The 26980-nt window shown below is 37.1% G+C and overlaps 1 protein-coding gene and 1 non-coding gene across 8 annotated transcripts in view; both read left to right on the top strand.

The window, feature by feature from the left end:
• Positions 1–26980, top strand: part of CNOT1 (CCR4-NOT transcription complex subunit 1) — a 77192-nt gene that overhangs the window by 17111 nt on the left and 33101 nt on the right. For all 7 annotated transcript variants that reach the window (XM_090260210.1, XM_090260212.1, XM_090260209.1 and 4 more), the window contains exons 3-18: positions 4036–4143; positions 6038–6136; positions 6702–6770; positions 6858–6912; positions 7387–7590; positions 8485–8653; positions 9844–9970; positions 10125–10235; positions 12612–12782; positions 13716–13843; positions 14879–15119; positions 17255–17374; positions 18142–18264; positions 18468–18619; positions 22568–22718; positions 23934–24135. In XM_090260210.1, coding sequence (XP_090116336.1) covers positions 4036–4143; positions 6038–6136; positions 6702–6770; positions 6858–6912; positions 7387–7590; positions 8485–8653; positions 9844–9970; positions 10125–10235; positions 12612–12782; positions 13716–13843; positions 14879–15119; positions 17255–17374; positions 18142–18264; positions 18468–18619; positions 22568–22718; positions 23934–24135 — 2230 coding nt within the window. The remainder of the gene's footprint in view (positions 1–4035; positions 4144–6037; positions 6137–6701; positions 6771–6857; positions 6913–7386; positions 7591–8484; positions 8654–9843; positions 9971–10124; positions 10236–12611; positions 12783–13715; positions 13844–14878; positions 15120–17254; positions 17375–18141; positions 18265–18467; positions 18620–22567; positions 22719–23933; positions 24136–26980) is intronic.
• LOC149994026 (small nucleolar RNA SNORA50) lies at positions 23022–23157 on the top strand. Its single transcript, XR_016507936.1, has one exon. It is a non-coding gene; the product is annotated as a small nucleolar RNA SNORA50 (small nucleolar RNA).

Raw genomic sequence — 26980 nt, 5'->3', positions numbered from 1 at the left:
TCTTTGAACCAGTGTTACACCTTTTTGAGGACTTTCCCCTTAAAAAAACAAAACAGTTCTGTAATAACTTTGAGGGAATGGAATACTATTTGTCTGAACTCTTCTGTTTGTTTATTTGGGTAAGTCCTTTGAAATGTGTGTTCTTTACCTGTCTTGTCTGTTTCTTAGTTGTATTTTAGTTTCTTCAAATAGGCTTCATTCTGAGTGTTTGGGTTTTTACTCATCTTTAAATCGACCCAGTTATTTACTCCCATAAGCATCTTGGGGATGCCTAAGGGTGGGGAAATGTGTTGAGTTAGTCTGCCGTTTCTGTTTTCCCATTCGGTAATGGGCATTGCCACATACTGTTTTTCTCCGGCATCCTCCTTTGGCTAGCTGGTTTGCTTACAGATATTAAAAGTTGCATCTTAAGTCTGGTTGTTCCCTCCGCTCTATCTTCTGTGCCATTCTGCAATTTCTGTATGTTGATCTGGGTCTCTGAATGGACAGCCTGTTTTTTATGGTTCATCTGTGCCCCAGATTCATTTGATTAAAGCATAATTATATATTTCAGGACATTTATCCTGAACATTTTTATTTCTGAATTTATCAACCCCAAATGGAAATCTACATTTGGCCTGTCATTTGAGGTGATAAGAATGAACTCTTTTATCATATTTTATTGGGACCACTTCTTAAAATACAATGTTTTGTTGAAAACAGAATTTTAAAAAATTTGCTAGAGAATGACCAAGGTGGGGGAAAGGGAGAAGGATCTAGTCAAGAAACTAGTATAAATGACCCATGGACATGGACAGCGGGGTAACGGGTTGGGATGGACTGTGGGAGAAGGGGGTGGGGGGGTGGGACAGCTGTAATAGGGAAAAGAACAATAAATATATAAAAATTTACTGGAGAGGTTAGAATAGGAAAAAATATACTTAGTTCTACCATCTTTTACTTAGGAGTTTGAAATTTCTGTCCTTAAATCACTGCTTTATGTGTTAGAAGTAACCCCTTATATTTGCTGCAAAGATTTGTTTTCATGTTATTGTCAATATATTAAACTGTTTCGAATAGATGCAGTATTTTTTATAAAGTATCCCAAAGTATTCATCCATATAATACAGTGAAAACCTAAAATGAAAATTTTAAAGAGTTATAATATGTTTAACAAGCTTAAGAATATGATGATGCTTTATTATTTGTATGGAGCATATTATTTTATTGGTCTTCCCTGCCCAGTTGGTATAATGGTATGAATTTTAAGTAAAAATGTCTAGGGCTTAATCTTCAGGATTAAGAAAATCTTGTCTCAGCATCTTTGCAACCCAAGATCATGTTTTTATAATAGCACTTTAGTTTTAGAAGAAAAAACAGTTGCTCTTAATGAAGGGCACCATGACATCACAGAGGGAATATTTCATTCACCTGGTAGCCATAAATTGTACCACGTGATCCTGTCACTAACCAGCAAGGTATGTGCCACATTTCTCTTTAGTCATTGCAACTTTGACCTTAAAAAGAAGCAAAAACAAAAACAAAAGACTATGTATAACAACCTCATAATGTTTGTCTATATATTAGGATTGTGAAGATTGAGTGGCTGTAAAAGCAATTGTAAAATTATAAAATACCAAAATAAATGTCAGGATAAAAAGGGGTATTTGTGAAATTTTGTGGATTCCAGTTGAAAGAACAACTCCACTATTTTTGTTTTTTGACTTTTGGCAAACTAATGGCACGTCCCTTTCATTTTTCTAAGAAAGATTTTATATATTTGTTTTTAGAGAGGGAGGGAAACAGTAGTGTGTGGTTGCCTCTCGCACACCCTCAGCTGGGGACCTGGCCTGCAACCCAGGCATGTGCCCTTACTGGGATTCGAACTGTCAATCCTTTGGTTCTCAGGCTTGCGCTCAATCCACTGAACAACACCAGCCAGGGCTTGTTTTGTTTGTTTGTTTGTTTGTTTGTTTGTTTTTTGCCCCCCCCCCCCCCCCCCCGTTGGTATAACGGTGCCAGATAAGTCACTATGTTCATTAGTTATGATTGGTCCCCTGATTTCCCTCTAGCATCATTCTCAAATGCTATTCTTTTCTTTTTTTTCTCTCTCTTTTTTTTTTTTTGGTAACATTTTATATTCCTTTTTTAAAAAATATTTTATTTTTAGAGAGAAGGGAAGGAAGGGAAAAAGAGAAGGAGAGAAACATTGATGTAAGAGGAAACAGTGTTGTGAGAGAGAAACATCAGTTGGCTCCCTTTCGTACATTTCCCCACTGCGGACCAAACCCACAACCCAGGCGTGTGCCACAACCAGCAACCTTTCACCTTGTGAGGGACAATGCCCCCCAACCAGGCTACACCAGTCAGCGATCAAATGCTATTTGTTTTAGCTCTCTGTGGTTATTATCTCAAGTCTCAGCTTACACGTTACATCTTTAGAGAAGGTCTCTCCTGATGTTTTCCTCTCCCATCAATGTCATATATCCCTGTTTTATTTTATTCACATGACAGTTAAACATTGTCAGGAATTCTCTGCCTGTACTTTTTTTTCCTCCCATGACAGTGTGCTTCATGAGAGCTGTGGAACCAGTTGGTCTCCTCTACTGTATTTGCGTGTATCTTGAATGGTATACATCTTGTACTTGAATATTTGTTAAGCCAGATATTTTTGCTCTTTTGAGGGTGATGTCTTTTGTTGGAGCATAGGTAACTCAACACATTTGATTTGGTTCTTTAAGGTAATATTTCAGCATTCCAGGGGGTAGGAAACAAATCTCTCCCTGTACAGAACTGAAGCAATGATAGGAACCCACAAAACCAACACATCATGATTAGGTTAACAATAACTTTTAGGGTTGCAGAGGTTCTTATTATCTTATTGTGTGGATTTTAACTTTTAAGATGTCTGTGGGAAAATGTAGGCAATTGATTTTACTTAACTCTCATAACATTTGCTGGATGGGGAAAACAAACTGAAATAACGAGCCATCACATAATTACCATGGTACAGTGGAAAGAGCATAGGCTTTGGAGGTGGACTGTGAATCCAGATTTTTCAATTTATAAATTGAATTTTAGGCTCATGGAAACTGGTTTAAGTGTTCACTTCTTCACCTATAACATGGGAGTAATTTTCATCAGGGTTGTTGAAGGTTAAACCAATGGAAACTCAGTAGCAATTTAGCCCAAAGTATGTAGTTAAATAGTTATATATTACTTATAGTATATTAATGTAGCATTTAATAAACAAATGATTACTCTGCACGTAGTGTGCTAAGCCCTTGTCTAGACTAGATGTGGAGCATACAACCTTACTAACATGTTCTCATGCAACTTAAGTATAGTGAGGGACATAGAAAATAAACGTATAATCAGGCGGTGGTAAGTACACTGGAGGAAGGTAAAGCAGGGCTAAGGGGTCAGGTTGCTATTTTAGAGAGGGTATTTATGAAAGAGCACACCAGTGAGGTGACTTCAGAGCAGAAACCTGAAGGAAGTGAGAGAAAAGTCTTGTAGCCAGCTGGAGCATTCTAGTTAGAGTGACTAGCAAATAGAAACATTGGTAAATTGAGGAACAGCAGGAAACTAATGGAGTGCAGGAGTGGTATCTGAAGTACTGAAGATAGACCAGTTGCTTTAGAACTTTGCCTTGTAGACTATTAAAAAGAGTCACAGCTGTGTTAGAGATTTCAGGTTTTTTTTTTTAGTAAAAATAGAAAAAATGATGTTCTTTGTGAGTCCAGTTTGTTACAAATTATTGCCTTACAACTTCAGAAGTATTCTTACTACATTTATGCTACTTGTTAAGCAAAGCTGTTGTATGGGCTACATACTGGTGGGTTTTCTTTTTCTGTGCTTCCTGCCAGTGACTGTAGGAAACATTTTTGAAATATTTAATTATAAAATATTGGTACCTCCATCTCATTAATTCCTGTTCTCTTATTCCAAAATGAACCATTAATGTAATTTGGAATTTTGCCCTAGAGCTTGATTTTTTTTTTTTTTTTATTTCCCTTAATGTTGGGGACAAACTTCCATTTTTTGTCTTTTTAGATTGTAAATCGGCACGGTCCTGAGGCAGACAGGCATTTATTACGCTGCCTATTTTCGCATGTGGATTTCAGTGGCGATGGTAAAAGCAGTGGCAAAGATTTTCATCAGGTATTTGGGGGCTTACTGAGTTTGTTAACTTAGATTGAATGAATTACATTTTGGGCATAGTGTATGTAGAAAACAAAACTTAAAAGCATCCAGGAGTAACCTTGGCTGAGTGGCTAAAAGATATGAGAACCTCCTCCCTCTTTGGCCTCCCCTCTTCTTTCTTGGCTGCGCACCATTATAGCTACCAAGTTCAGGGTTAGAGACCTGGTGATAGACCTGCCTAAGGAAGCAGAAATGTGGAGAAGTCCTGCTTGAAAATAAGTGAGGCAGAGGGGAGGTCTCTTGTCCTGGATTTGAGTTTCTGTGCCTTGATTCTCAATCTGCTAATATATTGGGTTGGCCAAAAAGTTCATTTGCCTTTAAAGTAAAAATAGAAGTTACATTTTTTTACTTTCACCAATAACTTTGGCATTCACCATTTTGTTACACTAACTTCTGCCATCTTTCAGGCAACTTAATAATTCCATCTTCCCAAAACTATCATTCTGAGCAAAGAACTATTCCAGGTGCTTTTCGCGGTCTTCCAGGAATTGAAATGTTTTCCATTAAGAGAATTTTTTTTCTAAAGATTTTATTTATTTTTAGAGAGGGGGGTGGGAAGGAGAAAGAGAGGAAGAAAAACACCAACGTGTGGTTGCGTCTCACACACCCCCAACTGGGGGACCTGACCTGCAACCCAGGCATGTGCCCTGACTGGGAATTTTTTAAAGACTGAAATAAATGGAAATCCGAAGGTGTAATGTCTGGTGAATATGGTGGATGAAACAAAATCTTCCAGCCAAATGGTAACAATTTTTGCTTGGCCATGAAAGAAACATGCAGTCTTGTGTTATCCTGATGGAAGATTATGGGCTTTCTGTTGAATAATTCCAGACGCATTTTGCTGATTGCTGCTTTCTGTTGGTCTAATTGGGAGCAGTATTTGTTGGAATTAATCGTTTAGTTTTCTGAAAAGAGCTCATAATGGAGGACTCCTTTCCAATCTTACCATATACACATTATCACCTTCTTTGAATGAAGACTGGCCTTTGGCGTGGTTACTGGTGGTTCATTTTGCTTGCATCACGATCTCTTTCATTTCACATTATTGCCAAGTATCTACTTATCGCCCATTACAATTTATTTTAAAAATGGAATGTTACATTTAAGTAGGGAATCACATGCAGAAGTACAGTCTAGAAGATTTTTTTTCACTTACATGGAATCCAAAAGTCAAAGTGATTAACATAACTAAGCTGGTGCAAATGATTTCAACACTTGAAATGGAAATTTCGAGTCATAATGGCTCTCACGCAGTATATAACCTTGATTGTTCTCAATTAATGTCAGTTTGATCACTGTCAACTTCAGTTGCTCTGTCCGACCGCGGAACATCATCCAGTGAGAAATCTCCAGCATGAAACTTCGCAAACCACTTTTGACGTACTCGATCAGTCACAGCACCTTCTCCATACACTGCACACATCTTTTCTTTTGCATTTCAAGTGTTTTTACCTTTCTTGAAATAATAAAGGATAATGTGTGGAAAACATCACATATTTTCTTCCATTTCAGTATTAAAATGGCTTTACAAAAATACACCAATTTTGACAAGTTTTTAAAAAGTGCATGCTGATATGATAGCTGTCACAATACAATCTTAACAAAATTATTTCAAATGAAGTTAAAGACAACTAAGCACTACTAGAGCCATCTTACAGGAAAATAAACAAATGAACATTCAGGTCAACCCAATACTTTTAAGTAGTTTAAAGGGATTTTTAAAGAGCTGCTTCTGATGATGTAGAAACAGTATATAATATTGGATTACACATTAATGTTTTGAGTACATCTGCTTCTGTTTGCAACATGATGACTGTTAGTGCTAATTAAAATTTATTTTTAATTTTCAAAGACTCAGTTTCTGATTCAGGAGTGTGCATCGCTGATTACAAAGCCAAATTTTATCTCCACGTTGTCCTATGCCATTGATAATCCATTGCACTATCAGAAGGTTGGTATTGTTTGTATCTTTAGTTGTCCTAAGAATGTAATCTCTTATGCTTTCTAAAAAGGCTGTAAATCTTTTTTATTTTTTCTTAAGATTTTATTTATTTAGTTTTAGAGCAAGTGGAAGGGAGAAAGAAAGACAGAGTAACATCAATGTGTGAGAGAAACATTCTTGGGTTGCCTCTGGACTTGCAACCTAGGCATGTGCCCTGACTGGGAATTGAACTGGTGACCGTTTGGTTTGCAGGCCAGCGCTCAATCCACTGAGCCACACCAGCCAGGGCAAACCTTTTAATTTTAAAATTTCAAGTAGTTACACTGGGACTTTCGTAGCTTCCTAACAATATCAAGGCAATTAGTTTAATAATAAATAGGAAATCTTAACTAACATGAGATCATGTGAAAGCTTAAGCTTGTTAGTCCATAGTTCTAGAACGTGGTATATTCTTTCTAGCAGCACTACAGAATTATGTCAGTCTTACAGTTCCATAATTGGGTGAACAGATGCTTCCATAAACTTTCTGAAAATTTTAAGTTCTCGTTTTACAATAAAGTTTGATTTGTTTCAGAGTTTAAAGCCTGCACCCCACTTATTTGCCCAGCTGAGTAAAGTTCTCAAGTTAAGCAAAGTACAAGAGGTAAGTGATTTAAGGAAAGAGATCTAGGCAAAATTAAAATTAAAAACAGCTATTTGACTCTGATCAATATAACCCTTCTTGTTTCAGGTAATTTTTGGCCTTGCCCTCTTGAATTCTTCCAGCTCAGATCTCAGAGGTTTTGGTAAGTTCCCTTTTGCCTAAAGATTCTGTGGTCTTCTTTAAAATTCATGCTTTTTTTTTTTAATCTTGAGGTTTCATACTTGCAGATTTCGAGACATAAGAATAATCTAACAGAATTTTTTTTTGGTCTCATGTATGTGTGGCAGAAACTAATAAAATGTAGCTTCATAATCACCTTTAAGTGTGTAGTTCAATAGTGTTAACGATGTTCACATTGTGGTGTGACAGATGTTGGGAATTTTCTTCATCTTGCAAAACAAACATTATAACCCATGGAACAGCTCTTTATTTTCCTCTCTCCCCAATCCCTGGCAATTGTTATTTTATTTATACCTACCTGCTAGGTTTTTGAAAACATTAAGAGGGTAAAGGGTGTGTTGGTGAGTGAGAATGATGTCATATTTTGATGATATGTGACCTTTTCCTTATTGTGATGCAAAAATAACTTAAAAATTTTGGTTTATCTGATTTCTAGCTGCCCAGTTTATCAAACAGAAGCTCCCAGATCTTCTGCGTTCTTACATTGACGCAGACGTCAGTGGAAATCAAGAAGGTGGCTTCCAAGATATAGCAATAGAGGTCCTACACCTCCTCCTCTCCCATCTCCTCTTTGGGCAGAAGGGAGCCTTTGGAGTTGGACAGGAGCAGATAGACGCTTTTCTGAAGACGCTGCGCAGAGGTAAAGAAGTGTGAGGTTCACAAAAGTTGATTTCTTTGGATGAACTCAAAACATGCTGAGTTTAGAAGATAAGTGAAAACGGTGCTTTACTTTTCTGTCCTTAAGTTGGTCATCTTTTGAGAGGAAGTATTTTAATAATTTGAAATATGAAAGTGATGAAAGCCTCATGGAAAAGGTATAAATTGAACCTAATTGGAACAATAATCTTGTTACATAAATGCAATCTGAGTTTTAAGAAGTGGTATAATTCCATGTAATCTTTTTCCCCTTTTGGAGAGACAGAAACTATATTACTGTGCTGCCTTCTTTTTAGTTTAAAAAATTATTGACTTTTGATACACCCACTTTAACTCTTTGCTAATGGTCTTGTTAGGTTAAGATAACTTCAGGTTCTATTGTTGCCATTTTTTCTTCCTCTGATCCTTCTTTTAGAGTGATATGTAGTCTTTTTGAGGCAAATCTTTGATAGTGGACCAACCTGTATTTATTTTTACTGTTATTTTAGTTTATATAGTTTAATTTTGAAGTTTTCCACTTTGTTTAAATAAGATTTTGATATTTGAATTGTTTCTGATGCTTTCCTTGTATTGGAATTGGAAGTCATGTTGTGAGAATTTTAAGTAATACTTAGGGTGTGAACTGGTCAATAGATAATATAATTCTAATATACAAAATTGAAAATATATTGATCAGCAATTACTGTCTTAAACATTTAAATTTTGAAATTGATGCTGAAGTCATAACTTGGGCTAGCTAGAGTGGAAAACTGAATAAACTTTGCTTTGATTATGAACTTGTGGAAGACTCTGATGTGAAGGGCCTTTAGAGAGAGTAAAAGAAGATAGTTTGTTTTTAATCAATATAGCACTTGTAACTTTTTTTTTCCCCCTTCAGATTTTCCCCAGGAACGCTGTCCTGTGGTGCTTGCACCACTTTTATACCCTGAAAAACGGGACATTCTAATGGACAGGATCCTGCCTGATTCCGGAGGGGTAGCTAAAACCATGATGGAGAGCTCTTTGGCTGATTTCATGCAAGAAGTAGGCTATGGCTTTTGTGCAAGGTTGGTAGCAAGACATTAAACTGATTAGTCTCATGTCAAGCACAGTGTAGTCCTTTAAAGGAAGTTCTTAAGATTCCTTACTCTGTTACCATCTCTTACCTCTCAAGAATTTGCTTCTAAATTTTATCTTCTGTATACTAGTTTTGGTGGCAGCAATAGATACCTGGTGGCTAAATCTCTGTCACTGCCCCTAGTGACAGAGGTCCCTGGTCTAGTTGTCAGGATAGATATTATTTGCTTTTATAGGGAAGAGAGCACTGAGGCAAAGTGTTTCTCTTCACTGCATCTTTATCTTCCACACCCTCCCTTTTCTATACCCTGACTGTCGTATGTTTTTCTCACCTGCCAGGGGCACCAAAGGGAGTTTGTAGAACTTAATGACTGTGATGTACTAGGTTGCTAATATTTTTTCTGAGGGTAATCATTAAGGGCATTAACGTGCTTTCTTTTGACTTTAAGTGTAATTTTTATAATGTTCTTAAAACTCACATAAACCACATTTCCACATATGTTTGAAAGTATATTAGTCTTGTGTCTCTGACATAAAACTTTTGTTTAATTAAACTTCAGGATGCAAAGTGAAAAGTTAGCATGCGTTTTCAAGGCTTGGTACATATTGGAATAATGAAACTTACCTTGAATATCAGTATTTTTTAAGAATAATTCAGACTGGACTGAGAACGATTATATGTATCTTTTTTTTTTAACTAAATCTTTTCTTTTTTTTTAAAAAAGATTTTATTTATTTATTTTCAGAGAGATGGAGAGATGGGGTGGGGGTGAGAAACATGGTTGCCTCTCACACACCGCCATCCTGGCCCACAACCCAGGCATGTGCCCTGACTGGAATCGAACCAGTGACTTTTTGGTTCACAGGCTGGCGTTCAATCCACTGATCCACGCCAGCCAGGGCTATAAGTGTCTTAATGGCAGATTTTTCTTGCTCATGTTTTCTTCATTGACCTTTTAAACTTTTTCCATATACATGGTGTTTTGGGGTTTTTTTGTTTGTTTTTAATGTAGGTGGTTTTTACATTCCTAGCTATATGAAAGTAACAAGAAATGAAACTTTACTCTGACTATATTAGTGAAACTACAGATTTCACTCAAGGGTTCATTTTATTTTAGCATTTACTAACCTTGGTATTGACGATGGTAGTGTTTTTTCTGAAGTTAAATTTCTGTTTCAGTATTGAAGAATGTCGCAATATAATCATGCAGTTTGGTGTTCGGGAGGTTACAGCTGCCCAGGTTGCAAGGGTTTTGGGAATGATGGCTCGAACTCATTCAGGATTAACAGATGGAATTCCACTACAGGTAAGTAGGATTCAGCTGTTTTACAACATGAATGACGTGTGTCCTCCCCCTCTCCCCGTATCTATGAAATTATAGTATGATTGTTTTGTTCTACCAATCACAGCTGACCTCATTAAGTAGTTGGGTTTATTTAATTTAAACTTGACTTCTACAGAGTATCTCTGCTCCCGGCAGTGGGATCTGGAGTGATGGAAAAGATAAAAGTGATGGAGCACAGGCACACACATGGAATGTAGAAGTCTTGATTGATGTTCTCAAAGAACTGGTGAGTATACCTAGTCATGTTTTTATACTCGTTAATAACATGTAGCCCACAGAACATAAATTTTAATGAATAAAATGCCCAGCTGAATGAGAGCAGCAATGGTTTTAATTCCTGCCTTCATAATTATGTGCTGGAAATAGTACATGATCAAATTCCATTTCTGTTCATTTGGAGTTGTTGTGCAATTCTGAGTGGCACTGCTCAGGTGATTTGGTGAGTTGCAGGTGTGTGGAGGGACCAATTGGTTGGAAAGTAATGATTGTATGAGGAATCACTGAGGAGAAAGGAGGTCTTCTGAATGTTTTCTGCCAGGTATAAGAAAAATCCTGCCAAGCTTGCTTATTGTGGATAGGGATAATAAAAATACATATTTATCTTACTGTCAGTTCTGGAATGTCCACAAACTAAGTTAATTGGCTTCCATATAAATAACCTCTCCTAAAATGTTGAAATACTTAAATGAAACATAAAAGAATGAAACTTGGCTATTAAAAGGGACTGAAGAGATTGAGTGGGAGAACAGTAGAGACTATGTAATATCTTCAGTCTTATTTATAAAATGTCAATGAACAAAATATTAACAATATATGTACATACTTACGATCTTTATAAAGTGTCAGGTCATATATACTTTTTTCTTTTTTTTTTTAGTTTAACACATTTGTAACCTACAGGTAAAATTCAATTATAGAAAATCATGCTGTTCTCTATATGACCTTACTTATTTACTAACATCAATGGGTTGTTTTTTCTTAATAGTAGCTTAATTTAAGATGTTCATACCTAATTTTAGTAACGGAGTGGGAAAAAACGCTCGATTTTGGCAGAAAACTTGGAAAATAAAAAAGAAAAGCAGAATTAAAACATGTTACGTCACTTATGGACAACCAGTTAATGTTTTGTTTTTATTCTTGGGTTGTCTTGCAAAAGAGAAAACATGCCCTTTTCACTCAGTTTTCCTCTTTGTTTTTTTGCCCAAAAAGCTCTTTAAAAATTGTAGGCAACGATGATATTTATTCCATGTCGCCTAAACCTATTTTGTTCTAATTTCAGAGTGCAAAAGGCTGTAAATTGAATAGTTGCACTGTAGGTCTGAAAACCTGAATCAGTAACTTCTTTTCTTTCTTCTTTTTATTTTCATATATTAGAGTTTTCTGTGTATTTTTTGTAGGCGGGGCGCAGAAGACAATTTCAGATACATATCTCAGTAATTTGGTTTTTTTGATTGCCCACCAAGGATGGGGGAAGACACCAGATTAGGGGGCACCATGCCTGTGAATTTACCAAGCTTGTCTATTTAGGATAATGTTATTTAACAGTAACAGTACATTTATGGGTTTTTTTTTGTCAAGGTCAGTTCTTAAAACAAATTTTAGCAAAAAAAATTTTTCCTAAATGTTATTGTTGCCTTAGAGTGAATGTTATTGTTTCCTTAGAGACAGGGAATTACCTCAGTTGAAGTTTGTTCTTTGTGTACCATATACAAAGCAAACGTTAAAGTTTTCATGACTTAACAGGAGTCATTTTAAGGTGTAACTAAGCTGACTGTGCTGCTTGCTTTGGAGATTTTAAATACAGAGTGTGTATAGCCTTTTTTTCTTTCACATATAAAGTATACTTATTTTGATTACTTTGTGCAGGATGTTTGGTAAATTATTTTCTATAAATGTGTGTGTGTTTAAGGATCCTCATAGCTTTTTTGAATACCTTTTCAGAGAACATTTTTTGAACCAAATTTTTCAGTCATTTTGATACAAAGAATCTAGACTTTTCCTGATGCACATGTTTGTTAAAATTGATTCATTTTTGTAACTTTGTTCCAAACTAGTAGAATCTTGGTATAAATAGGAAACTACAGAGTGAAGAGGTACTTAATTTGCCGTATTGGGATGGGAGTATTCATTGAACTTAGTAGGGGAAAAAAAAGATTTCCCATTTACGTACTCACAGGGTCAGCCAGAAGTATGTCATGAACTGAACACTTGAGAACCCTGCTAGTACAGGAGTCCCCAGCCCCTGGGCTACAGACCGGTAGCGGTCTGTGGCCTGTTAGGAACTGGTTCACACAGCAGCTTTGTTCACATTACTGCCTGAGATCTGCCTCCTGTCCTCCACCATGCTATGGAAAAATTGTCTTCCACGAAACTGATCCCTGGTGCCAAAAAGGGGACCACTGTGCTAGTAGACTCAGTTTAGTTTGAATATTAAAAATGTACCTTTCTGAGTCTCTTTGGAAATGCCAGGAAGATTCAGATGATTTTGAGTTTATAATTAGAACATCTTGATTGAACTTCAGGTTTAATTTTGCTCTTTCAAAAAAGCATCAAAACATGTACACTTTTGTTCATTCAATTTCGAAATTTTTTCTTTTTTTAGAACCCGAATTTGAATTTTAAGGAAGTAACTTATGAACTGGATCATCCTGGATTTCAAATTCGTGACAGTAAAGGACTTCATAACGTGGTTTATGGCATTCAAAGGGGTCTGGGTATGGAAGTGTTCCCAGTAGACCTCATATATAGACCCTGGAAACATGCAGAAGGCCAGGTAAATGAATGATGTTTAGCTACCGAAGGGACACAAACTAATGACCTTGTTATATAATGCCATCTATTCACTGATTGAATTTTTTTTTAAATCTTTTATCTATTTTCTACTTTTTAATTGAATTTATTGGGGTAACATTTAATTAAATTATATGAATCCCAGGTGTGTGATTCTATGCTACATTATCTGTATACGGTATTCCCTCACTTATTGTGGGTATTATGTTTCCCCCCTGCGAAATATGAACCTTACATTTATTCTACACTCTTAAACCTATATAACTTTAACAACATACATATACGGTACCGCAAAATCCTGCCATATAGCGATAAAAAGTTAAGTATAATATTTTTAAAAATCCCGCAATACAATGAGGCCGCGATGAATGAACCGTGATATAGAGAGGGACCACTGTAGTGTATTGTGTGTTCAAAACCACAAGGCAAATCTCCTGTTACCATTTATCCCTCCAAACCCTGTTCTGTCTTCCCCACAACCATTTCCTTGTTGTCTATGTCTGTGAATTTTTTTTAAGTGATCATGATATTTTTATTGTTCTATTATAGTTGTCTCCATTTTTTCTCCTATTGCTCTCCACTGCCCCACCTCCCTAAGATATTCTTTATAGTTTGTTTTATGTGGCTCAGAAAAGTAGAGCCTCATAAATTTTGGAGGAACATTATCATAGTTTAGTCAGACTCAGCTGAAGTATAGCAGTCAAACTTGAATAATGTTGGTCTCCAAGGCCATCTCATCTTTCATCTTTAATCTTTCTGAGTTGTCAGTGATTTGAAAGAGCAAATAATTGAGATTTTAAAAGAAAGTTGTCATTTTAATAACCTTATGGTTGAGAGTAGCCTAACGAAAATGTTTCAGATTTTTATAGCATTCACCGTCATTTATGGTGGTAAAGACTTTTTTCTCTTGTTCCAGCTCTCCTTCATTCAACATTCCCTTATAAATCCAGAGATCTTCTGTTTTGCGGACTATCCCTGTCATACTGTTGCCACTGATATTCTGAAAGCACCACCAGAGGATGACAATCGAGAAATAGCCACCTGGTAAGCATGCATCTCGCTGTTCTTCAAAGGGTCGCTTCTACTTTTTTGAAATAGAAAATTACTAGTGAGCAACTACTTAGTTAAAAAGTTTAAATGAAATGGTATTTTTAGTGAGCTTAGTTACCTTAAATTTTTATGGAGGGGTGATGGTGAATGAAAATCTATCTTTAGTTGCTTGTAACCATTAGATATTTTCTGAAACTATTAAATATTGAAGTATGTAAGTTTCCCCTAGTATTAGATCCCTTCTCTGTAGATTTCCTTGCAAGAATACCTCAAGATGGCCAACCCACCAAATCTAATACTTTAAACCAAATTATCTAGTTTCTCTGAGTTCCAGTTCCATGTTTCTAAGGGAGAATCTGACTCTGGCCTAGTAGGTTTCTCCTGGAATTTAAATCACTTCTCCTTGGGGATGCGAGGTAGGGATGGTGAACGTACCTTTGTTACTGTTGAGATACACACATGGCTGTAGGAAGGAAGTGTGGGCTGGGTTGTTCCCCAGAGACAGCCACTTCAGAATGAATGTTACCCTTTATTTTGAAACCATACTCTCCTGGCACACTTTTATACCATGTAGTGGATTATTTTTATTTATTTTTGGCTGTGGGTGGTAGTTTTAGGACAGTTTGAAGCCCTTGAAGTGTATTCCCAGATCATCCAAAACAAGGGATGGTAAACATTTCCTGTAAAAGATTAATTAACATCTAGCTTTGTGGGCCAAATGGTCTTCGTAGCAACTACTTAGTGCTTTTTTTGCAGCACAATATAAGGAGAGTTCATGATTATGCAAATAAATGGTCAGTGGTCCCCCTTTTTCTTCATCAGTTACTCTCTGTGAATGCCTTTGAAATTAGCTTGACACCATAGCATCATGTATTTTTGAGATTAGTAGCACCAGTTTAGATATTTTTTAAATAATAAAAGATGACAACAACTTGGTATTATCCTGATAGCTGGTATCACTTATTCAGAAAGTGGATTTCATATACCTAGATTTTCAGTGATGGATTATTTCACTTTCATTCTTGTTAGGAAGAGCTTGGATTTGATTGAATCTCTACTGAGGCTTGCAGAGGTGGGGCAATATGAACAAGTCAAACAACTCTTCAGCTTTCCTATCAAACACTGTCCGGACATGCTGGTATTGGCCTTACTACAAATCAACACCTCCTGGCACACTTTGCGCCATGAACTCATCTCCACTCTGATGCCAATTTTCCTCGGAAACCATCCTAACTCTGCTATTATTTTGCACTATGCATGGCATGGGCAGGTAAGACACGACAGATCCTTCGTTGGAAGGTGATCAGTGAGACAAGTTGTCAGTTTTAGAATTGTGAGAGTTTGGAAAAGTCACATTTCCACAAAGCTTATTTCACCTTCTTGCATCATGTGGGTATTAAAGTATAAAAATTAAAAGAGCAAAGAGATAAGACAATTTACAAAAACGCAGTGCTGTATTATGAAAGCTGTATATTGCCAGGGTCCAGCAGTAAGGAGCTTAATCATTTATCCCACAGCCGGAAGGTACTCATGTTAATTTTTGACAGTAAATGGGAGAAAAATCATAAATCAATTTATGGGACATTATATTCTGTTTTATCCAAGTCAGGCACTTAAATTTCATTTTAGTTTCTGCTGAAATACCACTCAAGCCTTTGTGCTTTTCACCACCTAAGTTTGAAAAATATATTTGATAAGTAAACATCATTTTGTCCATTGATTTTTTTTTTTCTATTCCCTAATAGCTTACATTAAAAAATGTATTTTATTTATCTATTTTTAGATAGAGGGGATTGGAGGGAGAAAGAAGGGGAAACATCAGTGTGCAAGAGAAATATCAGTCAGTTCCCTCTCACATGCCCCCAGCCATGGACCACACCTGCAACCCAGGTGTGTGCCCAGGCCTGTTCCCTGACCGGGAATCAGAACTAAAGCTTTTTGTGGGATGGCACCCAACCCACCGAGCCACACCACTCGGGGCGCTAATAGCCTACATTTTTAATGACAAATGCAGAAGGTTTAAGAAAAACCCATCCCTGGCTGGATGGCTCAGTTGCTTGAAATGTTGTCCCATACACCAGAAGGTTGTGCATTCAATCCTTGGTCAGGGCATGTATGGGAAGCAACCGAACAATTTCCTCAAATCTATGTTTCTCCCTCTTCTCCCTTCCTCTCTCTAGAATCAATAAACATTTCCTTGGATGAGGATTAAAAAAAAAAAGTTATCTTCCCTTTACATCAAGTATCTTTGGGGACTACTTTTTAAAATTATTATTACAGTATTTTTTATTATATTCAAATGCTCTTTAAAAAAATCAGAAACACTTCATTTCTAAATGAAAAACTTCCATACCATTCAGTCAGCTCTCCTTCATTTGTAGAAACTCAAATTACATGGTAGACTTAATAGCTTACGGAATGTTTAAAAAACATTTAACCAAAAGTTTGCAGCCCAGACATTATATGTCTTTCTCACTACTGCAGCTCTGGGGAAGAATGGGAAGGATGAAGGAGGTGCATCACCTCACTTCTCATTGAATATTTTTACATTTGGACTTTCTGTCACTCTAGGACAGTTACTGGGAAGTGATTCAGAGAACAACAGTAATTGCTTTCCTATTGCTTCTATGAGAAATACTAAATTCCAACTATTTTTTTTTTCTTATGTCATTTAGCAGCGAGTCTTTAGATCAGTCCTTAAAGCAGGTTGTTCTCTGGTAAAAAAAAAAAAAAAAAAAGAAAAGAAAATTGAATAACAGAAAACAAACATTCTCATTGGTGAAAATAGGTAGATTTAGAGTGTACAAATACGACTCCCAGAAATACTGATACATTACACTGTGAAACATGAGAGATGATTACCTTAAATTGTTTTTTTATTTATACACCAGTAATTTGTCATTTAATTTCAAGGAATTGTAAAAAATTGATATACCCTTATGTTCACATCATATTCTATTCTAATTCTGTGTTTGAAAATGTATAGGCAGCCCTGGCCATGTAGCTCAGTTGGTAAGAGCATCATCCTGATACGCTAAGGATGCAGGTTCGATTCTGATGAACGTGTAAATAAGTGGAAAAACAAATCAGCATATCTCTCCTTCCTTTCCTCTCTGTAAAATAAATTAAAAATTTTTTTTTAAATGAATAGTAGGCTTTCATAAGACAAATTTTTTGAGTGACTATATGACCCACAGTTAGGGGCAAGCTTCATTTGCAAGATGTGGAAATAACTTTTCCCACAAAGAATGTCACTGTAATCACTGCTTGAGGCTTATACTTAATGGCCTCCATTGACAGGCCTCAATTTTACCTAAAAATAAGTAAGATTAGCTGGGTATTAGCAATAGTGCCCATCAAAATGTTCTTCTGGAATGCTGTTTCACCCTCCTTTTCTTTTCCTAGGGACAGTCTCCCTCTATCCGCCAACTCATCATGCATGCAATGGCAGAATGGTACATGCGGGGGGAGCAGTATGACCAGGCCAAATTGTCTCGAATACTTGATGTGGCCCAGGACTTGAAGGTGAGCTTGGAGAGACAAAACAACACTTACTAATAATAAAATAACATTTTTATGTAACATAGATATCTTAGGAGCAATTTACATGTAACTAGCTTTTAGTTAGAATGAGTTAAGAATTTTGTCATCCAAGAAGAAAGAAGTTGGGAACAGTGGTTTTTAAATATGTAAAAATATCTAGTGGCAGAATTCTTTTATATTGGACTGAATTTTGTTTGGTTTTTCAATGATACTTGCAAAGGCTATTTTATGTTAAAGCAAGTCATAATTGACCTCTTCTCAGTTGTAATCTGGGAGATATAACTTGGAGAAGCTGCTAAGGTTTCAGTCCTTTTGCATATTTCATTAGCGTTAACAGGATCTTTTGAGAAATAGTCTGACACTTGATGTCTTTGATAACTAGGGCCATAGTACTGCTATTGTAGTTTTCTAAGAATACAATAAGCCTGAGTTTAGGTTTTAAAAAGTGGATTAGGTTTATTTTTCATTTTTTCTGTCTTGTTCTGCTTTAGATTTAGTTACATGAAAAAGCATAGGGTAAAGTTTATTTTGAAAGTAAAGCCAGATTGAAATGTTTACCTTATTTTAAGTAGGGACTAATGTTACCATTGAAGGACTGTGCTGTTGAAAAAATTATGGCCAAGAAAATACTAGCAATATGTTTTATTTAGACTTGTTTGTGAAAATAAAAGCAGGAAACAAAATAGAACAGAGATTTTTAAAATTACTTAATTGCTTGACTTGTAGCTTCTATTATTTCCTTCTTTCAGGCCTTGTCAATGCTGCTAAATGGTACTCCATTTGCCTTTGTTATTGACCTTGCTGCACTTGCTTCACGTCGTGAATACCTCAAACTTGACAAGTGGCTCACAGATAAAATTCGAGAGCACGGAGTAAGCAGGATTTGCCATTTATTACAGATTTTAAATATTGATGGCTAAAAGAGCTTAAAGAAAAAAACCTTTTAAATGGCAATTATGATGTTATTCTGGGTTTTAGTCATAGTACTTAGTCTTTAATCTGAAATCAATTTATCTTTAATCTGAAAGCAATTAAGGTCAATTTCAAATACACTTAGAGACTTTCTATTTCTCAGGAGCCTTTTATCCAGGCATGCATGACTTTTCTAAAGAGACGGTGCCCTTCTATATTGGGTGGACTTGCCCCAGAGAAAGATCAACCCAAAAGTGCTCAACTTCCTCCAGAAACTCTGGCAACAATGTTGGCCTGTTTACAAGCTTGTGCAGGGTAAGAAGAGCATGTTTGAAAATGACCATTTAATTTTGGAATTGGATTATATGGATAATTGTTGATTTGGGGAAGAAAGGCTGAATGATTGAAAGCAACAGCAGTTTACATAATCCAGTGTTTTGTTTTTAAAGATTTTGTTTGTTTATAGAGAGACGAGAAGGGAGGGAGAAAGAGGAGGAGAGAAACATTGATGCTTGAGAGATACATCAGTCTGTTGCCTCTCGTACATCCCCAACCAGGGGTCTGGCCTGCAACCCAGGCATGTGTCCTGACCAGAAATCAAACCGGCAACCTTTTGGTTCACAGGCCAGCGCTCAGTCCACTGTTTTTTAAGTTTAAAGTACTGTACTACATAAAATACATATTCCATTTGAGTTATTTTTTTTTTATATGGTATGTAATAGGATTACAATTATATTGTTCTACATGTGGATATTTATTTGTCCCATCACCATTTGTTGAAAAGGCTGGTCTTGTCCTTTTGAATTATTTTCTAAAAAAATCAATTGCCCGTAATATTTATTTCTGGACTCTTCAGTTCTTCTGTTCCATTGATGTACATGTCTGTCCTTATGCCAGTCTTGATTACTATAGCTTTTTAGTAAGTTTTGAACTTGGGATACGTGAGTCTTCCAACTTTGTTGTTCTTTTTCAAAATCGTCTTGGCTACTCTGGATCCCTTGTTTTTCATATGAATTGCAGGATTAGCTAGTATTTGAGCATTTTTATTTCTAGATTCCTAAGGGATATTCTATAGTTTTCTTGTGTTGTCTTTGTCTGGTTTTGACATTAGGGTAATACTGGCCTTTTACAATTACTTCATAAACCTCCTCTCCTCTTCTGATTTTTGTGGGAAAGAGTGTTAATTCTTTAAATGTTGCATAGAATTCAGCAGTGAAGCCATCTGGTTCTGAGTTTTATCTTGGGGTTAGTTTTTTCTTATTTATTTGTTTGTTAATGGGGGGGAGGGAAGGAGAGGAACATGATTTGTGAAACAGCGAAAAGTTGCCTCTCTCACACCCCCAACTGGGCTCCTGGCACGTAACCCAGGCATGTGCCCTGACTGGGAATTGAACCCAGCCTTTCAGTCTGCAGGTGCGTGCTCAATCCAGCATGGGCAGACTTTTCTTTTTTCTTTTTCTTTTTTTTTTTTTTTTTTAAGATTTTGGTTTTTTTGTTGTTGTTGTTTTGTTTTGTTTTTTAAGAGAGGAAGGGAGGGAGAAAAAGAGAAACATTGGTCACTTGCCTCTCCCAGGCCTACAGCTGGGGACATGGTTTGCACCCCAGGTGTGTGCCCTGACTGGGAATTGAACCAGTGACCTTTTGGTTCGCAGGATGACGCCCAATCCAATGAGCCACACCAGTCAGGGCTGTCTTGGGATTGGTTTTTGATTATTAATTCAGTATATTTACCTGGTATAGGTTTGTCTATTAAGATTTTCTGTTACTTGTCCAAATTTGTCCATTTCATCTAGGTTATCTGATTTATTGGCTTTATACTATATCCTGACAGTCATTCTCATTCATGTAAGGTTGATAGTAATGTCCTCGCAGTTTTAGGAATTTGAGTGTCTTTCTCTTGCTTGATGTAGTTAAATGTCAATTTTGCTGACTTTTTCAAAGAACCAATTCTTTGTTTTGTTTTTCTTGTTTTTCTGTTCTCCATTTATTTAAGCTCTAAACTTTATTTCTTCTATTTGTTTTGGGTTTAGTTTGAACTTATAAAAATTTGTTAAGGTGGAAGGTTAGGGGGCTTTTTTGAGATTTTTCTTAACATACTAATTTTTATTCTTTGATTATGGAAAATTAGAAATTGGTTCCATGTTTCTCTTTTTTTAAGTATATTTTATTGATTATATTGTTAAAATAGTTCCAATTTTTTCTCCTTTGCTCCTCTCTGCCCAGCACCACCCCTCCCCCAGCAATCCTACCCCCCTATTATTTCTTAATTGAATTTATTTGGGTGACATTGGTTAATAAAATTATAGGTTTCAGGTGTACAATTCTATAGCATGTCATCTATATTGTGTGTTCACCACCCAAAGTCAGGTCTCCTTCCATCATGGTTTATCTCCCCATCCCCCCTCTTCTACATCCCTCCAAACCCCAGAGTTATTTCTTTTTAATTGGGAATGCTTACGCCTTGAATTTCTACCTATGAAATGCTTTAGGTTTGGTATTAAGTGTTTTCACTATCATCTGAAAGTATTTTGTAACGTTCTTTGAAGGATTGATTATGAAAGTGTGTTGTTTAATTTCCACATATTTGTGAATTTGTTGGTTTTACTTTTGTTACTAATTTTTAGTTTCATTGTGGTAAAATAATGATCTTGATATGATTTTGGTCTCTTTAATTCATTGAGACTTGTCACATGGTCTATCCTGCAGAATTTTTCATGTGTGTGTGAGAATGATGTGTAGTCTGCTATTAGGTAGGGAGTGTTCTGTATATGTCTGTTAGGTCTAGGTGATTTATAGTCTTCTATTCTTATCTATTCTGTTGTCTAAGTGACTACTTTTACTTCTTAATGCCACTAATAGGATTCTGGATTTAGGAGAAAAGATCTAAGACAATATCAAGTTTGTACAGTGTTTATGAGTACAGAGGGTTCCACAGTTTTATGAGGCAACACCCTGAGATAGGAAGGTGGGTTTTTCTGTTAAACATTTATCCTAATACTTGACATTTTAGAAATCGATGTTCCATGTGCTTACCAAATTTACTTACCAAATGTACTTACTGATTGGTAATTTCACCTAAACTTAAATAAATATGCCTTATCTTTGATGATGAGAAACTAGTATAAAAATTGCTTATTTGTTTCTTATATGTCATGTCCAGGTTTAGGCATAATTTTTGACAAAGTTGTTGAGAATATGGATTGTTTCTTGGAAATTTTTTAAGTATATCTTATTGATTATGCTGTTACAGTTGTCCCAGTTTCTTTTCCCTTTGCTTCCCTCCGCCCAGTATTCCCCTTCCCTTCCCTCCAGCAATCCCAGCTCCCCTTAGTTCATGTCCATGGGTCATGCGTGTAAGGTCTTTGGCTTCTCCATTTCCTATATTATTCTTAACTTCTCCCGTCTATTTTGTACCTACCAATTATGCTGCTTAATCCCTGCACCATTTCCCCATTTCTTCCCGTTCCCGCTCTCAGCTGATAACCCTCCCAATGGTCGCCATACTTGTGATTCTGTTTCTGTTGTGGTTGTTTGCTTAGTTTTTGTTTTTGTTTTTTTAGGTTCTGTTGTTGATAGTTGTGAGTTTGTTGGCATTTTTTAAAAAAATATTTATTTTTTGAGAGAGGGGAAGGGAGGGAGAAAGAAGGAGCAAAACATCAATGTGTGTTTGCTTCTTGCATGCCCCCAACTGGGGACCTGGCCCGCAACCCAGGCATGTGCTCTGACTAGCAATCGAACCAGCGACCCTTTGGTTCACAGGCCAGCACTCAACCCACTGAGCTACGCCAGCCAGGGCGGGGAATATTTTAACATATATGGGTTGTATTGTACACAAGGTTTGGTTTAAGAGGTCCAACTAGACTTGCAAGAGAAAGCCAATGCTCAGAACATCCTAGTTAGTGATTAATGACAGGTACAAAGACATGGGATATGGTAGAAATGTAACCGTAATGTTTCAGCAAATTTTTTTAAAAAGATTTTATTTATTTTTAGAGAGAGGGGAAGGAAGGGAGAGAAGGAGAGAAACATTGATTTGTGAGAGATACATCAATTAGTTTCCTCTCACATACCCCCAACTGGGGGCCTGGTCCACAGTCCAGGCATGTGCCCTGACTGGGAATCAAACCAGTGATCTTTTGGTTCACAGGACTGCACTCAATCCACTGAGCCACACCAGCCAGGGCCACATTTTCTTTATTAGAGAATCGGGTTTGGTTTTTTAGGTGTTCCGGGGAATAACAAATGATGTTTTTCACTTTTTAGGAGTGTTTCTCAGGAGTTATCAGAAACCATCCTCACCATGGTAGCCAATTGCAGTAATGTTATGAATAAGGCCAGACAGCCACCACCTGGAGTTATGCCAAAAGGACGCCCTCCTAGTGCTAGCAGCTTAGATGCCATTTCTCCTGTTCAGGTAATTATACATCTGCATTTGGTACATCTGCATTTGTTTGTAGACTTTGGAATAGAATTAACTTCTACAGCATCTTTAACAATACTCAAAGAAGAATTGTCTGAGTTTATTACATTTTAGATAACTGCATGTCTAGTGGACACTTCTACATTTTAAAGGAGATCCATAAATAGGCATTGTAGTTGAGAACAGATTTTAAATATTAAATAGAACATGACTCTGAGAGGAAAGATACAAAATAATTTATGTAGGTAAATGATAAGGGCTTCTTTTTAAAATAAGAGTAACTTAGACTTGAGAAATAAGCACTGCCTTTGAACCTGATGTGTCTTGTTTGTAGCTTCACGGGCCAAGCAACAGTGCTAGAGCATAAGGACTTGTTATAACTGGGGCTCTTCAGCTCTCAACTGAACTGCTCTTTTAAAAACAAGGTACATTTAAGTTACTCCCTGACACCAACCACCCCCTTCTCTCTGGGAGCAACATATTTCGCTTCTGTTTTCAGCTGCATTAAATGGCAGATTGGGGCTTAAGAAAAGAAAGAACATTTAGTGATTCCTCAGTGGCTACTTTATGAAAGGCATTTGGCGTATCATTTTCTGTAGTCGTGAAGACCTGAAATAATGCCACAAACTAAGAAGCTTGAAAGTGCGGTTATTAGATATTTTTTTAAAATCTTGGTGAATAGTATACCTTGTTTTTGTTGTTTTTCTTTTTTTATTAGAGCTAGTCCTCTCTAATTTCCAAGATTTTCAAATTTGACTAGATTTGCTGCTTTTACTGAACAATTTTTGATTTCTAATGCTTTTATTGTGTTGAAAGTTAAATACGTTCAAGAGATTCATTTTGTTTTAAAGGGGCTTATTGGAAATTGTAAGGACCTGATGTAATAACTGTCGTATGTCACAACTAAAGGCTTAGTATTATAGCTTCAGGGCAGTTCATCTTACATGTTGAATTTTGTAGCCCTCATATTATGGCTTGGTACTTTGGCAGGGGATTACTCTTTAAATTTATTTCGTCTATGATAATAGTAAGAAAAAAGACTGCACATTTGACTTGAGTTTGGGATTTAAGGATCATCACAATTGTATGGGGTTTTGCAATTTACTTATTAAGCATACAAAGAGCTGTTGCTAAGGTTACTTTACCTGTGTCATACATCTGTCTTTGCTTGAGGTATGTTTAATACATTTTTGTAATGTTTTTCTTTAGATTGACCCTCTTGCTGGAATGGCATCTCTTAGTATAGGTGGTTCAGCTGCCCCTCACACCCAGAGTATGCAGGGTTTTCCTCCAAATTTGGGTTCTGCTTTCAGTACCCCTCAGTCACCAGCAAAAGCATTTCCACCCCTTTCTACCCCAAATCAAACAACTGCATTCACTGGTATCGGAGGACTTTCATCACAGCTTCCAGGTAAGTCGGTGGGAGGCAAGTTATTTGTAATATTCATTGTGCCTTAGTTTGCGGTGACTATGATAAGAACAACTGCTTAAGCTAAGTTGTAAAATTGGCTTCAACATCCAGAGATGGGAAGAGGAAAACATACTATTATTATTTTCTAAGTATATTTTATTGATTATACTGTTACCAATTGTCCCAATTTCTTTCCCCTTTGCTCCCTTCTTCCCACAGCAATCCCACCCCCCTTAGTATGGCGGAGGTGCCACACACACCCTAGGCTCGGTTGGAAGTTGCTCTGCCCAGCAGAGGCTTCGTGACCACGGCGGAACAAACTTACCCAGGACACTTTGTTATGTCTGGGGGAAGGAAGGTGACTGCCTCTCTAGTGGAGACCAGCAGCTAAACCTTCATCCCTCATGTCTTTTATTGAGGAGGATACATACGAGATACAAGGCTAAAATTCATAAGTTGTCTATTGTGTTCAGGAATTTGACAGTAACAGATAACATACACTAATTCGGGAGTCACACTGACTGATTAGCGTCAAGGTCTATAAAACATTCGGACCAAGTGCAGGGTTCCATATACTCCCTGCTAAAGATAACTTACACCACATTGCTGATAAGGAAAGCAGAGCAAGTTCTAAAGCACCATGAGCTTAACAAGCACTCTTTGATCTAATTCCCATGGCAACCCTCTGAGTGGTTGTCAGTCATGTTTCGTGCACAGCCTTATGTTGAGACTTAGAGACGAGTGTGGCCAGGACACTGGCAGCTCGTCATGCTCAGGCTGGGGCTACAGTTCCTTAAACCACGAGGAGTGGTTGCCCATGCCTTAGTTCATGTCCATGGGTCATGCATATAAGTTCTTTGGCTTTACTTTTTACTATACTATTCTTAACATTCCTTTGTCTATTTTGTACCTACCAATTATGCTTCTTAATCCCTGCACCATTTCTCCCATTTTTTCGCCCTTCCCCTCCCAGCTGATAACCCTCCAAATGAACCCAATATTTACGATTCTGTTTCTGTTGTGGTTATTTGCTTAGTTTGTTTTGTTCTTTTAGATGCATTTGTTGATAGTTGTGAGTTTATTGTAATTTTACTGTTAATAGTTTTGATCTTCTTTTTCTTAAATGTGTCCCTTTAACATTTCATATGCGTCACTTTTAACATTTCATATAATAAGGGCTTGGTGATGATGAACTCCTTTAGCTTTATCTTGTCTGGGAAGCACTTCATCTGCCCTTCCATTCTAAATGATAGCTTTGCTGGATAGAGTAATCTAGGTTGTAGGTCCTTGCTTTTCATCACATTGAATACTTCTTGCCAACCCCTTCTTGCCTGCAAAGTTCCTTTTGAGAAGTCAGTTGATCGTCTTATAGGGACCCTTTTGTATGTAACTCTGCTTTTCTCTTGCTGCTTTTAAGATTCTTTATCTTTTAGCTTTGGCATTTTAATTATATATCTTGGTGTGGTCCTCTTTGGGGCTAGCTTGTTTGGGACTGTGCTTCCTGAACTTGTATGTCTATTTTCTTCACCAAATTAGGGAAGTTTTCCTTCATTATTTTTTCAAGTAAGTTTTCAATGTCTTTTTCTTCCTCTTCTTCTGGCACCCCTATGATTCGGATGCTGGCACATTTAAAGTTGTCCCAGAGGTTCCTAAGCCTCTCTTTGTATTTTTCAATTCTTGTTTCCTCATTCTGTACTAGTTGACTGTTTATTTCTTCCTTACGTTCCAAATCATTGGTTTGAACCCCAGTTTCCTTCCCTTCACCATTGGTTTTGTGTGGATTTTCCTTCGTTTCACTTAGCATAGCCTTCACTTCTTCCCTTCTGTGTTTGCCATACTCAAGCAAGCATGTCTCTCAAGTTTCTGAACGTGTTTATCACCAGTGTTTGAAATCTGCGTCTGTTAGGCTGGCTCTCTCCTCGTCTGTTAGGTTGCCTATCTCCTCGTTGCTTAGTTCTCCCACTGGAACCTTGATCTGTTTCCTCTTTTGGATCGTACTTCTCTGTTTGCCTCTGTGTCTTAGGTAGAGCTGTTGTACCTGATAAATTGTAAGGGGCAGAGCCTTCGTCAGTACAGGACGACCCATTTCTCCACGATGTGGCACTGTGTGGAGGGGAGGGGTCTGAGAGGGAACAATGCCACTTGCTCAACACTCACTCCTTTTCCAGGCACCTCTCCCACTTCTCATGTGGAACTGGCGCCTCTCTAGCTGTTGCCTTGACTGTGGTTCCCAGAGTGGGTGTGTTTGCAGATGTTCTAGGATTCGGGGGACCCTTGAAACAAGTAGACTTTGCTGAGAGACCAGCAGTTTCTGCCTCCGCCCCAACCCCCTCTGTTTTGCACAATCAGAAGCAATGAGGCTTTATTTTCCCTGGTGCTGGAACCCTGAACTGTGCGGTCTGGTCTGCTGCTGGGAGCGTGCCCCAGGTATCCCTCCCTATTTACTTTAATGTGTTACTGCGTTTTCTGCTGGCCTGCCGCTGCTGCTGCCTCTACCACCCTGGGTGCCACACTACTTCCTCTCCGCCCCAGCTACGCCCCTCCTACCTGTCTGGTTGAGTATTTCTTCTTTATATCTTTGTTTGTTGGACTTCATGCAACTCGATTTTCTGGAACTTCTGGTTGTCTCTAGTTTTGAGGTAGTTGTATTCCTTCTCAGTTATGGAGGGAGATGCAGCATGTCTACCTACACCTTACGCCTTAAACTTGGTTGAAAGTCCCATTATACTATTATAATAGTAATTCAGTTGAATTGCAATTAAGATATTTTAGTTGTAAAGCTAGTTGAATTATTTAGTAAGGATTCTGTATTACCAAATGACAGTATAAACAGTAACAAATGATT

The sequence above is a fragment of the Furipterus horrens genome, unplaced genomic scaffold (genome assembly GCF_987537825.1).
Source record: "Furipterus horrens unplaced genomic scaffold, mFurHor1.1.pri manual_scaffold_13, whole genome shotgun sequence".
Classification (NCBI taxonomy): domain Eukaryota; kingdom Metazoa; phylum Chordata; class Mammalia; order Chiroptera; family Furipteridae; genus Furipterus; species Furipterus horrens.
This window is presented reverse-complemented; position numbering and strand designations above follow the sequence as displayed.